Genomic DNA, 16,408 nt, shown 5'->3' on the forward strand with positions numbered 1-16,408 from the left:
AAACGGTTGTTTTTTTTTCATGTTTGATATATTCCAGTTAAACAATGAATAATTCCATTTCCTATACTTCATTTATGAATTTATAAATTCTGTTTTCATGGGAAAAAAGTGAAGATATTGAATGATCATTTTGAAATGATTTTATCAAAATGATGATCATCACGTGATGATTGTACAAATTTCGTTTTAAGGTATTGCAGAAATAACATCGAGAGAGAAAGAAGAAAAAAACATGGTTATCATTTTTATATCATCGGATTCGAAAAGCAGATATATCGGACCACCAATCAGGTAAGTCACAAGCTCTTCTTATTACCCGACTCAGTCAGAAAAATAAACGTCTTGACATCAGGTTTTTTTTTGTTGAAAATTTTAAAATTCAATTTTTCAAAAAAAAAACATTCCCCATCCATGTCTCTCTTTTTCATTCACTAACTCAATGTTTGCTAATCAATTTACCTATGTCATATGCATATTTTTACCTTTTTTTTTGGTGTTGTTGTTGTTGTTTTAACTCCTCCTGTCGAAGATGTGTGTTTAATGAACGACGACGACAACAACAACAAAAATTTGATGATGCTGATGATAATTTACCTGGTCGAAGCTAGAAGGAAAACAAAAATCGATAGGAAAAAAAATACATCGACGACAACAACAACATCGAAAGAAATCTGAAGAAGAAACAGCAGAAACAAAAAAACATCATCATCATCACCGTCGTCGTTTGATCTTTTTTGATGAATAGAACCAACACTTACAACGATAATGATGATGATGACGTTTTTGTTAAATTCAATGAAAACAACATCGAACCTCTCCGACATGGTAAATTTCAATGATAATTTTCTGTTTTCTCTCTCTCTCGTATACGAATGACGACATTAAATTCAATAGAAAAAAAAGATGTGAATGATAAATGCTAAAACCAACAACAAGTAAATGAGCAAATGAATTCTTTACCATCATCAAACACCGCTACTACCAGCAACAAAAAAAAACGAAAATCAATTTCAACCATCATTAAGAATATGATTGAACAACAACAACAACAACAACATTGTTTTTCTTGTTTTTTTTCCAAAAAAACCACCAAAATTGAATTTCAAATCAATTTTTTAATTTTCGATTTCGTTTAAGGTGACACACACACGAACGAACAAACAAACAAACCGCAAACACACTGTGATTTTGTTGTTCTCCTGTGTTTCATAACAAAAACAATAAATCTTCCTTTCTTTCTACTACAATCAACCTTTTAAACATCCGGATTGTTTTGTTGTTGTTTGTTTTTTTTTCGGTTGTTGTAAATGTGAATCCAATGATGACATTGTCAATCATTTGTTTGATTGACAAACAAATCAATGTCACACACTCACACACACACATACATTGACAAAATGGAAATCGTGACAAATCACAGCAGTGTTTTTTTTTCTTCTGAAAAAAATTTATTCTGGCCGACATTTTGTGGTTCAAAATTTTATATTTGATCAATTGATTGGATGATTGATTAATTGATTAATCTCTTGAATATCTTTCATAACAACAACAACAACAACAACAACAAAGTTTCAAATTCTTTTGACAAAAAATGTATTTTTTATTTTTAACATTTCATTATCATTTCATCGTGGATAATCATATGAATAGGATTCTTTAAGAAAAATGATGATGATGATGATGATAAAATTAGAATTTTTGCATGAATAGTGTTAATCCCCAACCATCATCATTATCATTACCAAACAACAAGAATAAATATCAACAACAAATACAGATGACAGAATCTCGCACACACACACACACAGAATTCATTCAAAATTTTCATCATCATTTTTTTTTGTTTTTTGATCTCGTGTCCTGATTGAGAAAGAACGATGCAAGTGAAAAAAAAACATTTGAATAACGGTAAATAGGATGATGATAATGTACATATTTTTTTTTGTTTGGATGTACATTTTTTTTGCAAGTTATTTAGATGATGATTTTGTACGTTTTTTTTGAAAATAATCTTCTTTTTTGCGTCAAAGTTGTTGCGAATTCTGCATTCTACATTCTTTTCTTTTTTTGCTATTTCTACCTCTATTTTAATCATGCGATTCTCTTATATCCAGAATAATAAAGAATAATAATGACTTTTTTTTGAAATGATAATTAAACATCATTAATAATTATTTGATTTGAATAAAGAATCAAGCTTTTTTGAAGAATCAATTGTACATTCTGATTAAATTTTCTGTTGTTTTGTTTTGTTGTTTTGGTCTTTCGTTTTCGTCATCATCATCATCATCATCATTATCGACATCGACATCGAAATCGAAAATGGTAGAAAATATTTACCGCATAAAAACCTCTACATACACATGAAGAAAAAAGAAGAAGAATTGTTTCGACATCAAAGTCATCGGTATTATCATTTACTAAAACCGATGGTGTTTTTGTGTGTGTGTGTGCTTGTGTGTATGATCATCAAATAAATCTCATTAATATCATATTGTGTTTGTTGTTGATGATGATGAACTTCAGAAATTATTGATTCTTTTCTTTTCTTTTTCGTTTGGTCGAATCCAATTCAATTTCTGTTTCACCGTTGTTGTTGAATTTTGAAAATCATCAAACTTGATCGAAAAATTTGAATTTTTTTTTTTGCTAATTTTGGTAAGTATGTTTTCCTGAAAACTTTTTTTTTTCTGGAAAAAACCAACAATTATACACACAGTTTTGAGGTTAGAAACCGGTTTTTTTTTCGTTTTCTCTTTTACTGATCAACAAGTTGTTGTAGTTTATCTTTAAATATGTTATATGTTCATTTAGAATCCAATGATTCTTATCTAGAATTTCCTAATAAATAATTTTCATTATCCAAATGGATCCAGTTAGTTGTAAAAGATGATAATTAATTTTTCGAAATATTAGTTGAGTAAAAGATAAAAATTAGCTATGGAGAAGAAAAAAAGTATTGAATATTATATCAAATCACATTATCATTATCATTATCATTATCATCATCATTATAATGTCATGATGCTAAATGATAATTTTCTCCATTTGTATAATGATTACATTTTCTCTCCCTCTCTCTCTCTCCTCTCTATTTTACCATCATCATCATCATCATCATATGAAACTCATTACATTCAATTCTTGTCATTCTGCAGTTAGTGTTTACTTACATTGCTAACAAAAAAAAACCACTATAGAATCACATGTCATTGTTATTTAAATTAGAAGAGAAATTTTGTGTTCTGAAATGTCATGAACGTGTTATATTTTCTTTTTTTATATTCTTCTTTCCATTTTTACCAAGACATACATTATTCCTGTAAACAATAGTTTGTTTGAATTCATTTCAATGTATGCTTGTTTCTAGATCAATGATTTTCTTACTATGGACTATTCCATGCAATTCTTTTTCCCAAATATTTTTTCCGGAAGAATTATTTTGGTTTTTTCATCGAATTTCATAATTTTTCAAGAATTTAATTCAATTTCGATTTTCTTCTTCTTCTTATGTTTGTTGATTGTGGATTATTACCACAACAATTCATTAGGAATAATGGTTGGTAGTTGTGTGTGTGTGTATTCTGGCTAAGTAATAATAATTGAATAAATTTTCAATTGAATTTGATTTTCAAAATAGTTTAAGTTGAATTTATTTTGGAAACAAACTTGGATTCTTTTTAGACAAACAAAACAAAAAAAAACCTTCTCCTGAGATTTTCAAATCATTATCATAATATTGTTTTTTATTTGCATTCCCTTGTTGAAAATTCTTCTTTTTGTTTTTTGTTTTCATCATTATCAGTTATTATTGATGATGATGAATTCATTAAAACAAAAACAACAACAGCAACAACAATAAATAATTCATCATCGTAGATTTATTTAGCTAAAATAATGATAAATAATTTTGTACTGTTTGAAAATTGAAAAATAAAATCTACAGATAGCAATTTTAAATGTAAATTTTTTGTTTGATTTTTACAACAAAAATCAAAATTGATTGTTTGTTTTTTTTAATGTTGATCAACAATAGATGGCGATACTTGTACGACAACAAATTGCAAATTTTATAATTTTCAAACAAAAAATGAAAGAAATTGATCCGATTTGAAGAAATTTTTTCATTTTTTCATTGATTTGTTTATTTGATTGACAGGTTTTTTTATTTGATTATTATTCGGCAAAAGAAAGAAAGAGAAAAAGATATTAAACATTCCGAAAAAAAGATGGTGTGATGTTTAATGTTTAGTTTCATCCTCATCATGTTAATGATAACAAATGATTTCAAATGATAAACAATCCCTGTTTAATAATGATGTTTGAAAAATTTGAAAAAAAATTTTCTACTATCGATTCTAATCTCGAAAAGGATGTTTGATGAACATCTTTTTTTCTCAATGACAATTTAATGATAAATGAACAAGATGAAATACAACAAGTTTATATTTTTATCTTTAATTGATCTTAAATCGATTGATTTAAAAATTCTCATCATTGAAAAATACAATGATTAGATCAATGTTAGATTATCATTGTGAATATAGACTTTATTTTGCGCAAAAGAAAAAAAGAAAAATCCATAGATCTTAATTGACAAACGAAAAGAGAAAATTATATTTTATCACACGCATGTGATAATTGATTAAATCTTATCATCATTATCAACAATCATTGTTGAATGGATTCTAGAAATAATCACAATCAGAAATATATATCTGGAGAAAAAAAAAGTAATGGATTTTGATTGATTAGGTAATGGAAACAGAAAAAAATATTGATTTTTTAACTTGCTTGCTTCAAAACACAAAAATGGGGTCTCTTGTAATTTGATGATATTTATTTTCATAAATATCTTTTTTGTCGTCGTCGTCGTCGTCACGATTATCAACAACAATCGATATGTATTATACACTTTTGGGTAAAGCCAACCAAACATTGATGATGATGATGATGATGATGATATAGGAAATCCTCCTACAACAACAGGCCACGATTTATATATTTTCATCATCAACAAACAACAACATCTTCAATTGACGTTGATTGAATTTATTTATTTTTTCTTTCTTTCTTGTCTGTTTTATGGTAGTATAGTTATTATGGTTAATGGTTATATTCAATTTGATTTTTTTTTTTTTTTTGGTAAAAAAATGTATATGACTGATCTGTGTATATGTCGGTCTTCATTATAATCGTTGTCGTTTTTTATTTATTTTTTCTACCCCGAGTTGTTGTTGTTGTTTACTGCTTAATTTTTTGACTAATTTTTCACTTTTTTTTAATTTTGACGTTTCAATTTTCATCGTTTGAAAATTCTTCATTTCATTTTCTCCTCTTTATTGATGCAATTTTAACCCGAAAAATTTTTTTTTGTTTCACATGGAACCATTGATTCAGGGGGGTCTTGATTGAGATCAAAATTCAGTAAGTAATAACAGATTTATGGCGTTGATCATGGGGGTGTGTGCAAGGGAGGTAGAGAGGCGAACAACTACAAAAAATCGTTCGATTTTTTTTCTGATTTCTGATCAATGGATGATTTTGTTGTCCAATTTTTTTTTCTTGTATCCTCCAGTTAAAATTGATTAAATCGATTCGATTTGATTAATCAATCAATCAATCAATCGATTGCTTGATAATTTTCCTTTGTACAAAATCTGAATAAAATTTCACTTCTCCTTTAAATATTTATTCTGTTTATCAATTTTCTAATTTCATTTTTGTTGCATACTTGCTTGCGTCTGTTTGATAAATATCTTAACAAACAAAAAAAATTGAGTTCGCATGTTTTGAATACAACTGGAAATTTAAATAAGAAGAAAAAAAATGTCCTTTTTTTCCCTTATCATTAAGTTTGGTTTAAGTTCATTTTTCTGTTCAATCTTAGCCAAAAAATTATCATCATATATGAAAACTTTTCTGTGAACAAACAAACAAACAAACCCGAAGAAAAGAAAAATTTGAAATTAAAATTTTTGTTTTGGAAATTTGATAATGGCCAGAAAAGTTTTTTTTTTTTTTTTTTTGAGTGATATTTGTGTGAGTTTTATTATTTGTTGTTTTGAAAATAAGATTTGACAATATTCATTCAGTTTATTCGGTTGGCTGTTTGCTGTTTGTGTGTGTGGTGTGTGTGTGAAAAAACCAGAATAAAAAAACCAATTACCCGAAAAAAATTCTTAGTAATTTATTCGGGAAAAAAGTTTTTCGCTTCAATTCGACAATATTTACATAATAATTGGTTTTTTGTTTCCTTTCCAATTTCTTCAATTTGCTTAGATTTTACTTGGATAAAATTCATTCATTGATAACAAATTAACTAATTATCATCGATTGATTGATTGATGGTAAGTAGAAACATCTAATAGACTAGAAATAATCATACTGAAAAAATTCTCGAAACAAATATGCCAATCTAATCATCAATTAGAATAGATTTGATTTGAATTACCACTTTTTTTTTTGGTTCTCATCAATCATCACCTACACTCAAAATTATTTAATCTTTTTTTCTTTTCGTTTGTCACGAGCTTGAATATTTAATTAATCAATCGATAAATCTATCAATCGATTGATTAGCATCGTGTAAGTGTAATTTTTTTTTTGATTGACATTGATCTATCAATCAATCAAATGCAACTCAAAAAACAAACAAATTTTTGTTACAAATACAAATGTTTTGTCCCCTTTGTTCAAAGTTAATAATGATGATGGTAAAGATGTTATATATCCGAATGATAGACGAATGTATAGGGTGAATATTAAAAAAAAAAAAGTCATACGAATAATATATTTGATATCAATATTAATTGATTGATTATCGATATGAAATTGAAATTGATTTTTGCTTCGATTTGATTTGATTTGATTTTTCTGATCATCAATCATGACACAGTTCACATTCAACAACAACAACAAAACCTAGCAAACATCAATCTTTTTTTCTGTTTGTTTCAAAATTTCAATTCACCGTTGTCTTCCTTTTTTTCTGTTTTTGTTTTTTACTAGTTTTCAACAGAAAAAAACAAACAAAATACGTGAAAAAATCATTTTCCAGGATCAACATCATTGAATAAGCAATAATGGCCAGAAAAGTGGATAAAACAATTAAATTATGTGTAATTTGTGGTGATAAAGCTAAAGGTAAGTGTGTATTTTCCCAATTCCATATTGAAAAATTTTGAATTTCCTTGATTTTTTTTTCTAAATTCCATCGTTTTTTGTTTTTGTTTTCCACCACCACCACCACCACCACTATATAGGTATCAATTTCAATGTATTGACTTGTATGTCGTGTAAGGCATTTTTTCGACGTAATGCATTACGTAAAAAAGTAATTAATTTTCTTTTTCTATTTTTTTGAGATGATTTTCGAATATAAATATAAAAAAAAATTAATCCATGTTTTTTCCGTTCTTCTTCATTCTAATAATCGATTTATTTTCTCTCTCTCTCTCTCTCTCTCTCTCTCTCTCTCTCTCTCTCTCTCTCTCTCTCTCTCTCTCTCTCTCTCTCTCTCTCTCTCTCTCTCTCTCTTGTTGTATTTCTCACTTAATCCGTTTCTTATTTTTTCTTGGTATTATTATTTTTGGCTGTCATTATTTGGCTGGAATCCCCATTTCCACTTTCTTTCATTCAACAACAAATATATAATTTGCGGGGGTGGTTGTCATTTTGTGTCTCTGTCTGTGTGTGTTTGTACTTATGTGATCAAAATGTACACCGAAAAAAAACAACAACAACAACAACAATTGGAAAAAAACCCGATTTTTTTTGGGCTCTATTACGAATTACAATCCAAAATAGGATATGAAATGTCCATTCAATGATACCTGTCAAATTGATAAGATAACTAGAAAATTTTGTTCAAAATGTCGATTGAAAAAATGTTTCGAAAGTGGTATGAAAAAAGTAAGTATAAAAAAACAAAAAAAATTCTTATTTTCTTTCAAATAATACTAACACTTGAAACTTGTATAATGCTCACACAAAAATATCTTGAATATTCTAACCGGATGATGATGATAAGAATGTCATATACATAAATCTTTTATATAGTAAGAAATGAGAATATTAGTGAGGATGTTGTGCAATAAAAAATAATAAAAATAAAAAAATCGCCATTATATGACCATGAACTTACTGTGAAAAATGAAAAGAAATTATCCGATCAATTTTTCGTTTTTGTTTTTGTTTTTTGGTGAAATCAATTTATGATCCAACAAAATGTTGTATGAAATGAATAAATTCCAATCCATTTAAAAAGTAGGCAACGGCTGCGTGGTTAAATGAATATATTGTAATGGCGAGTCTACTATATTTTTTTTTGTTCTTCTTTTGATTTGTTGCGAAGGGAAATAACAATAATTGATTGGTTTGTTGAGATAATCTTTATTGTGAAACAAACAGAATTTACTAAGATAACAACAAATGAGGTTCTAAAAAGGTTCTTTTTTTTGTTTCAAATAAAATGAAACAACAACAGCAGCAGCTGCTTCATGACAAGTTTAGGTTATGGTTTTGGTTATCGGAAAAAAAATTCTCTGATCCATTTGATCTCTTTTCGATAATTTCTTTTCTTTTCTTTTCTATTCACTTGGCTTAAAGTTACTCTGTAGGTCGGTACATTTATCCTAAATAAATAAATAGGAAAAAGAATATCGGGAAATTCAATCATGTTTTGTTTTGTTTTTGGTTTGATGTCCGAATTTTTTTCGATACCAAAGTCATTAATCTTGTTTTTTCTATTTTTTATTGTTTATCAAAACGAAAAAAAAGTGTTTTTTCCACCAATCCATATATTATTCTACAAAAGATTTTTTCTTTTTTTGTTGTTATTGATCAAATCTGTGTGTTGGTGTTTTTTCTGGACTGTAGTTTGTTCGGTTCATTCATAACACATTATTCCGAGTAAATGATTAATTTATCATCATCATCATCTGAATGTTTACAACACGATGTAGCAAAATGCAATGTATGTTTTTTGTTTTGTTTCATTGATAATAATGAATCATTGTATCAACATGGAATTCTTTCAAGAAAAATATTTGCCCTTTTTGAAAAAAAACACCTTGCTGTTGATTTGATTAAAGTTTTTCGTTTCGTTTCATTTTATCATTATTCAGATTCATTTCAGATGATGATGATAATGGATTCGGAATGTGATTCTAACCAAGAAAAAAAAATAATTATCATAGATCGATTTCATCATTCATTTAGGCGAAATTTATCACTTTTTAGCCATTTTTGATGAAAAAAAAACACATCATCATCATTGATCGCTGTGCAAAAAATATTCGTTTTTATGTTTTCAAATCGATTTTTTTTCTTCTTCTTGGAAAAAAATGATAATAATAAGAATTGGTTTGAATTTCATTCGGAAATTTTATTTCGGAATCGATTTTTTGTTCCTTCTCATCTCATTTTACTTTTATGTTCTTTCTTTTTTGTTATTTAGGAATGGATATTGAGCGATGAAGAAAAACGATTGATTAAAGAGAAAATTATGCAGAATAAAATTCGTAAACAACAATTGGAATTGGAACGAAAACAACAAAAAGATAATAATAATAACAGTGTGGATCATCATTATGTATCGATGAATAAGAAAACGATGACAACACCAACAACAACAAATGGTAATCGTCGCCGTCGTAATGGCTTAATAAAAAAAGAAGATAATACCAATGTTGTTGTTGTTGTTGATAATAATAATAAGAATATATCGATCGATAATTGTCAACAATTGAATAATCAAAAAAATTCCAACAAATTCAATCATTATTCCGGCCATAATAATGATAATAATGGTGGTGGTGGTGATTCAACCATTTTTAATCAAATAGTAAACGATAGTCATCATCATCATCATCATCATCATTGTAATAATAATCGTAATGTTGATATATATGGATCGATTCTAGAATCATCTGCATCATCATCATTATCATCTTCATCATCATCTTCATCATCATCATTATCAACAACAGCAACAATGAAATATTCATCACCAATATCATCATCACGTGAATCATCATCATCATCATTATCACCCGATGTATGTCGTATGTTTACTGAACCACATGCATATAGTTTAGATACATTATTAACAGCCGATGAATCGGATGTATTTTTTGATTCTTGTATTGATGGTAATAATAATCAGAATCAGAATAATATTGGATATGATAATCAACAAAATCATATTTATTCATCATATAATAATGAAAAGAATAATTTTCATATATTATCATCGAAAAAATCACAGCAACAACATCAACAACCAATAATGATAAATGATAACCATTTTGGCCACAATCATCATCATCAATCATTTATTTATTCACCAAATTCATATCCATCATTATTTGATAATATTAATAACGATTATGGAATGAATAATTCTTCTTTATTGTCTCATGTGAATATGAATTATCATAATCATCATCAACATTATCAACAGCAAAAAAATCGACGAAAAAGTCATAATAATAATGATGAAGATTATGATTGTGATCAAAATTTATTAACAAAAACAGCCACAGCAGCAGCAGCAGCAACAACAACAACTATCGATGATATTGATGTTGATAATCTTCGTTTTCAATCATCATCAATATCATCAAGCTTAAGTGATTGTTGTTTTTTATTCTCAAACAGTATTGATTCGATTGATTTTTTCGATAATGAAATAGTGGATAATTTTTCATTTGATTCAATGATGATGACCAATGATCACCAAACAATAACCACTACTGTCAATAATAATAATAATAATAACAATACGGCGGCGGCAGCGACAAACGACAACAACAACATTAATAATGAAAATCAACAATCGACCAACAACAACAACACTATTGACGGAAATGACACTTCAAAATTAATGATGACAACACCAACGACAGTTATGAAAAAAATAGATTATATAACTAAAGCTAATAATAATAATAATAATAATAATAATAATAATATGGACAAATTCAATGATAATCTTGATAACATGGAATGTTCGATCATTGATAATGATGCAAATCTATCACCAACACCACCTTCACCAACAACAAAAACTTTAATATTAAATGAATTGATTTCGGATGAATTTTCTACACTTCAAAACATTGATGATGGAATTAAATTCTCATCATCTTCTTCACTTTCTCCAGAAACAAATAAAACAAAAACATTTCTATCTGAAAATTTTTCAAAAACAAATCATAATAATAATAATATGGATGATGGTAATGATGATATTCAAATAGAACGGGCAACAAAAAAACTTGATGAAAATGATAAAATCAATAATGTTAATGATGTTAATAATGATAATGTTAATGTCACTCACGTTAATAATAATAATAATAATGAAGAAGTTGATTGTGTGGATGGTATTGTTGTTGATACAACCGTCAAACTATCATCAACATCATCATCATCATCATGTTGTAATGAAAATAATGTTGAAGATTTTAGCCAATATTTACTACATGATAATGATCCACCATTAACATTTCAACAAAAACAACAACAACAACAACAACAACAACAACGACGAAGACAGATTAGATTGCAAGGACAACATTTAAATTCGAATACAATGATGTTATCATCAAATGATTATTGTTGTATAGAATCATTACCGTTTAATGATTGTATGACAGAATCTAATAATAATAATAATAATAATATGGATACAATGATGGTATCAATCAATGATGAAAATGATAATAATAATTATAATTATAAAGAAAATATTAATAATAATAATAATAATTATCTACGAAATTATCTAACTGATGTTATTGATGGTGATGATGAAATGATTGAAAAGAATTTTCTCTATGATTATGATCCGGCAACAGAATTAATGCCACCACCACCACCGCCGCCACCCGCAATACCTTCTTCTTCATCAAAAAAATCATCAATGAATAAACAACTAAAACAATCACAGCCATCATCATCATCATCATCATTACCATTATTACGACAAATATCATTATCTGATGATGAATTATATATACCAGAATTATATCTAATACAAGAATTAACATCAGCTTGTTTATTATTAAAAAATCCATATAAACGTATACAATATAGTTCATTATTGACAAAAAATCCAAAATATCCATGTCATATGCCACATGATTGTGGTATTGCTGAATTTTTTATCCATCGTTTAATACGTATGTCAAAACGTCTTGGTTCATTTGCTAATCTAATACTTGGCGATCAGATTGATCTATTACAGCATAATATAATTGATATGCTTGTTATACGTTCGGTATTATTATATGATCCAGATCGTGAAGCATTTTGTTTTCTTGATGTAAGTAATTTTTATTTTTTTAATATCATTATTATTATTATCATTATAATGATGGTCGTTAAAAAACCAAAATAATAATAATTGGAAATATGATAATATAATAATGATTTTGTTTTATTTTTTTCAATGTAATTACATTGTTATTATTATTATTATTTGATGATCATCATCTTGGTGACAGTTTTCAACAAATAATAATGATAATAATATATTCTATTTGATTGATTGATCTTGCAACCAAAAATTAATTGATTGGAATTTAATTGCCATATAATTATTATAATAATTTCTTATTTCTCATTTTTTTTTATTTCTCTATGATTCATTCATTCATTGGGTTTTCATAACACAGGACAAATGTAAAGTATCGATTATGGTCGATTATGAAATAATACGACCATGTTGTATTAAATATGATTTTGAACAGCATAAAAATTTCCCGGCCAAATTTAAACATGAATGGAAAAATGATAATATTATATTTGATTTGGTAAGGCTATTCTATAGAGCTATCATTTTTCATTCTTTCATTCTTATCTTACTCATTTTTTTTTATTATTATTATTCGGTTTTCTTCTTTTTTTTGTTTGCTCTTATATGTAGTTGACGGCAATCATATTGTTTACACCAAGATTAAATCAACAGCAAAATGAAAAAATCAAGTATGTGTTTGACAGGCATGATAATGATTACAGAACAAATTTTTTTTTTATATTCAAATAAATTTATTCGGTTTTTTTTCTTCTTTATTTTTTTTTCTCTCACATATAACCATTTAAAGGGAAGAATATTCTCGTTACATATGTCTATTACGACGTTATTTACAGATTAAATATGGTCATGGTAATGATGATGCAAAAAATTCATTCCAAATATTAATGTCATTGATTGATGAAATGCGTTTATTGGCCGAAGATATTAATCAATTGTTTGTACGTATTTATCGCGTGATGCATTCATTTCCATTATTTATGGATCTAAAACTTGGTACTACAAATGATAATGATACATTATTCAATGATAATATTATCAGTTTTCATCATCATAATAATAAGTCACATTGTAATCATAATAATCAAAATAATAATGATGAAATAATGGCAATCGCTAACGTTATCAATAATGAACATAATATACAATTGAAAATGGGAAATAATTTGACTATTGAAGGATCAAATATTTGTTATATGCCTACATCAGCAAATCTACAATCATTGCCCACAACAACAACAACAACATCATCATTTTTAGCGGCCAATAATAACAACGACAACAACAATATAAATTGTAGTGGTTTGACCGGACAAATATCATCATCATCATCATCATCTTATTCAATAATGAATGGTACAAAAATGGGCCAAAATACCGATGTTGATGATGGTAATCAAATTTCAATGATGTTCATGCCATCGAATGTTCATGGTAACGCCGGCAACCATCATCATCATCATCATCATCATCATTCCAATCATCCAAATAATAATAATACAGCCAATACATATCATGAATGTTTTCTAAATTCAGTCAATTGAACATCAAAAATAATGCTCTCATCTCCTCTTCCTATCTTTAATTTTATTTTTTTCATCATTTGCTCAATATTATATTATTTACATAAAAAAACTTTTATTCCATCATCAAAAATCATCTTCATCATTCAGCATGACCATATTGTTGTTGTTGTTGTTGTTGTTGTTATTTTCAAACATTTTTCAAAGTCAAAAGAAAAGAAAAGAAAAATTCCATCGTTATTCTTAACATCAAGAAGAATATATATAAATACATTGTACATAACAAGAATCTTAGCAAATTTAACATGTCTTTGAGCCATGAGAGTGAGTGAGAGTGAGAGTGAAAGTGAGAGAAAGAAAGCCAATCAATATATTCTCTCAATATATTCTTGGTAACCATATATGGTTTCTTGGAAACAAACAACCGAATAGTGGGAAAAAAAATAGGCTCAAAAACTATTTTCACCATTATATTATGTAACACACACACACACACACACAAAAACACATCAATTAAACTTGTAACAAAAGAAACACTCATTCAGTAAAACTTATATATTTGAGCAAAATAATATAATAAATAACTGAATAGGATAAAATGAAACAACAACAACAACAACAACAACGAAGAATTTGACATGACATTGACATGTCACATTCTGTAGGTTTTTTTAATAATAATAATAATCATCATCATCATTATTCAATGAATAGTAGGGAGAGCAGAATAAAAACATCCATTTTGATGATCAAATTTTAATCTTTTTCTATATCATTTTGTCCATATATTCTTTTTCTTTCACCCTTTCTTTTTTACCTTCATTGTGTGACAGATTCCTTGTAAATATTGTTTTTTTCTTCTTCTTCTTATTCACAGAAATTGACAACAACGACAAAATCAAATTTTTTTTTCAATTTTTTTTGTTGTTGTTGTTGTTTGTTTGCCATTCATTATTCCAATCAAAAATTAATTTGATTTGAATAATGAATTATCGAAACAAACAAAACAAAACAAACAAAAAATCCTTCGCTGTCAATCATCATCATCATAATCATATGAAATCGAATTCAATTATCAAAAGAAAAACAAAACTACAAGGCTCAAAATATATTCTTCAGAAAGAATCTGAATATATGTTTTCTATAGAATCTTTTCATCTTATTATTCTAGTAAATTATTATTATTATACTTGTACACTTTTCAAACATTTAAACTAATAATAACAATTTGAATTTGTTTGAACATCTGAAACTTGAATGACCAATTTTGTTGAACACTCTTTTTCACTCTCTTTCTCTCTCTTCTTATGAATAATTCAATTTATGTTTATGTTTAATTTTTTTTTCTCCTAATTTGTTTGTGGCCTAGATATTTTGGATAAATAAAATGAATTTGTTTCTGAATAATTGTGATCCGAAATAATTATAATGAAAATGAATGTGGAAATATATTGAAGGGGGATAGGATACGCGAAGGGGATTGAATCAAAATTCGATTCTGAAAATTCGTGGATGGAAAACATTTCGGAATACGTTTTATTCGATTGATTTCATTCATTCATTCATATAAAAACATTATCATTTTTTAAAAAATTAAAAATTTTGTATCAAACTTCGCATTTCTAAAGTATATTTTCATCATTTTCCCATTGAAACATTTATTTTCCATTGAATTCAATGTTTTTTTCCGGTTTTTTTTATTTTCATCTGAGAATAAAAATCAGAAATCTTATTTTTTTCCATAGAATTATTATTGTAAATGATATTTCTTATTTGAATTTATGTTTTCTTCTTTTTCTTTTCATTTTAACCCTTGTTTTTGATCAATGTTTTTCCCTAAAGCAAACCTCCTACTTACAGAAATAAATAAACAAAAGAAAAAAACAAATGTTGACGACGACGAAAAAAACATCTTTATTGTGATGATTATATAATGAAGAAGGAAAATTTGGATCGCATGATTTTTTTATTATTATTATTGATATTGATATTGTAAAATTTCAATGAAAAAAAATGAAAATTCATTCATCAAAAACAAAAATTCAAAGATTTTTTTTTCAAGAATTTGAATCTTTCTGTTGTTACTGTTCTATTATTCTTTTTTGTTATTTCCTTATGCAGAAATTCAATGATCAAAAAAAAAAAAAAAATCTTTAACAAGAAAAAAAACAAAAACAAGAAAAGAAAAGAAACAGAATTTTGTTTTGAATAACCACAACAAGTGTAGGTGTTTTCCAATACAAATATTGATTTTTTTTTTTTTTTTGATTATCAATACGTTGAATATTCCATTATTATAATGATAATGTTTTTCATCAATATGATAATGATTTAATTATCACCATCATCATTATTATATTTTCATATTTTACATTTTCAATTATCATTAAAAAAAAAATATCACACACTCACACACATATAGTATTTTCCTTGCACTGGAATTAAATATTATTATTATTATTATTAGGACACACACACATCATGAATAATATTGAACACAAAACGAAAAAGAATCTGAATAAATACAAACAGTAATAGTACACAATTGAATGAAAAGTATACT

At 26.7% G+C, this 16,408-nt stretch overlaps 1 protein-coding gene across 7 annotated transcripts; it reads left to right on the forward strand.

Moving 5' to 3' along the window:
* The first annotated feature begins 1,623 nt into the window (after positions 1 to 1,623).
* On the forward strand, positions 1,624 to 15,088 carry LOC113789465 (uncharacterized). Of its 7 annotated transcripts, none has more exons than XM_075823763.1 (8): positions 1,624 to 1,908; positions 7,012 to 7,146; positions 7,266 to 7,336; positions 7,810 to 7,914; positions 9,461 to 12,331; positions 12,684 to 12,821; positions 12,935 to 12,993; positions 13,113 to 15,088. In XM_075823763.1, exons 2-8 carry the CDS (start codon positions 7,086 to 7,088, stop codon positions 13,864 to 13,866), a joined length of 4,059 nt encoding a protein of 1,352 aa, XP_075679878.1. In that variant the 5' UTR covers positions 1,624 to 1,908; positions 7,012 to 7,085; the 3' UTR covers positions 13,867 to 15,088. The 7 variants fall into 7 exon arrangements, with proteins under 7 accessions (XP_075679878.1, XP_075679880.1, XP_075679876.1 ...); XM_075823765.1 differs by lacking the exon at positions 1,624 to 1,908 and adding an exon at positions 2,489 to 2,658; XM_075823761.1 differs by lacking the exon at positions 1,624 to 1,908 and adding an exon at positions 5,120 to 5,427.
* The last annotated feature ends 1,320 nt before the right edge of the window (positions 15,089 to 16,408 follow it).

This window comes from Dermatophagoides pteronyssinus, unplaced genomic scaffold, assembly GCF_027571235.1.
Source record: "Dermatophagoides pteronyssinus isolate colony J.1.1.1.1 unplaced genomic scaffold, Derpt_VIB-CSIC_2022.12 sq0036, whole genome shotgun sequence".
Classification (NCBI taxonomy): domain Eukaryota; kingdom Metazoa; phylum Arthropoda; class Arachnida; order Sarcoptiformes; family Pyroglyphidae; genus Dermatophagoides; species Dermatophagoides pteronyssinus.

Excerpts from the sequence above, each read along its gene's own strand:
- LOC113789465 (XM_075823763.1), top strand. The coding sequence starts at position 7,086 with ATGGCCAGAAAAGTGGATAAAACAATTAAATTATGTGTAATTTGTGGT. Across the intron at positions 7,915-9,460 it reads TCGAAAGTGGTATGAAAAAA|GAATGGATATTGAGCGATGA; the intron begins GTAAGTATAAAA and ends TTTGTTATTTAG. Across the intron at positions 12,822-12,934 it reads ATAATATTATATTTGATTTG|TTGACGGCAATCATATTGTT; the intron begins GTAAGGCTATTC and ends TCTTATATGTAG.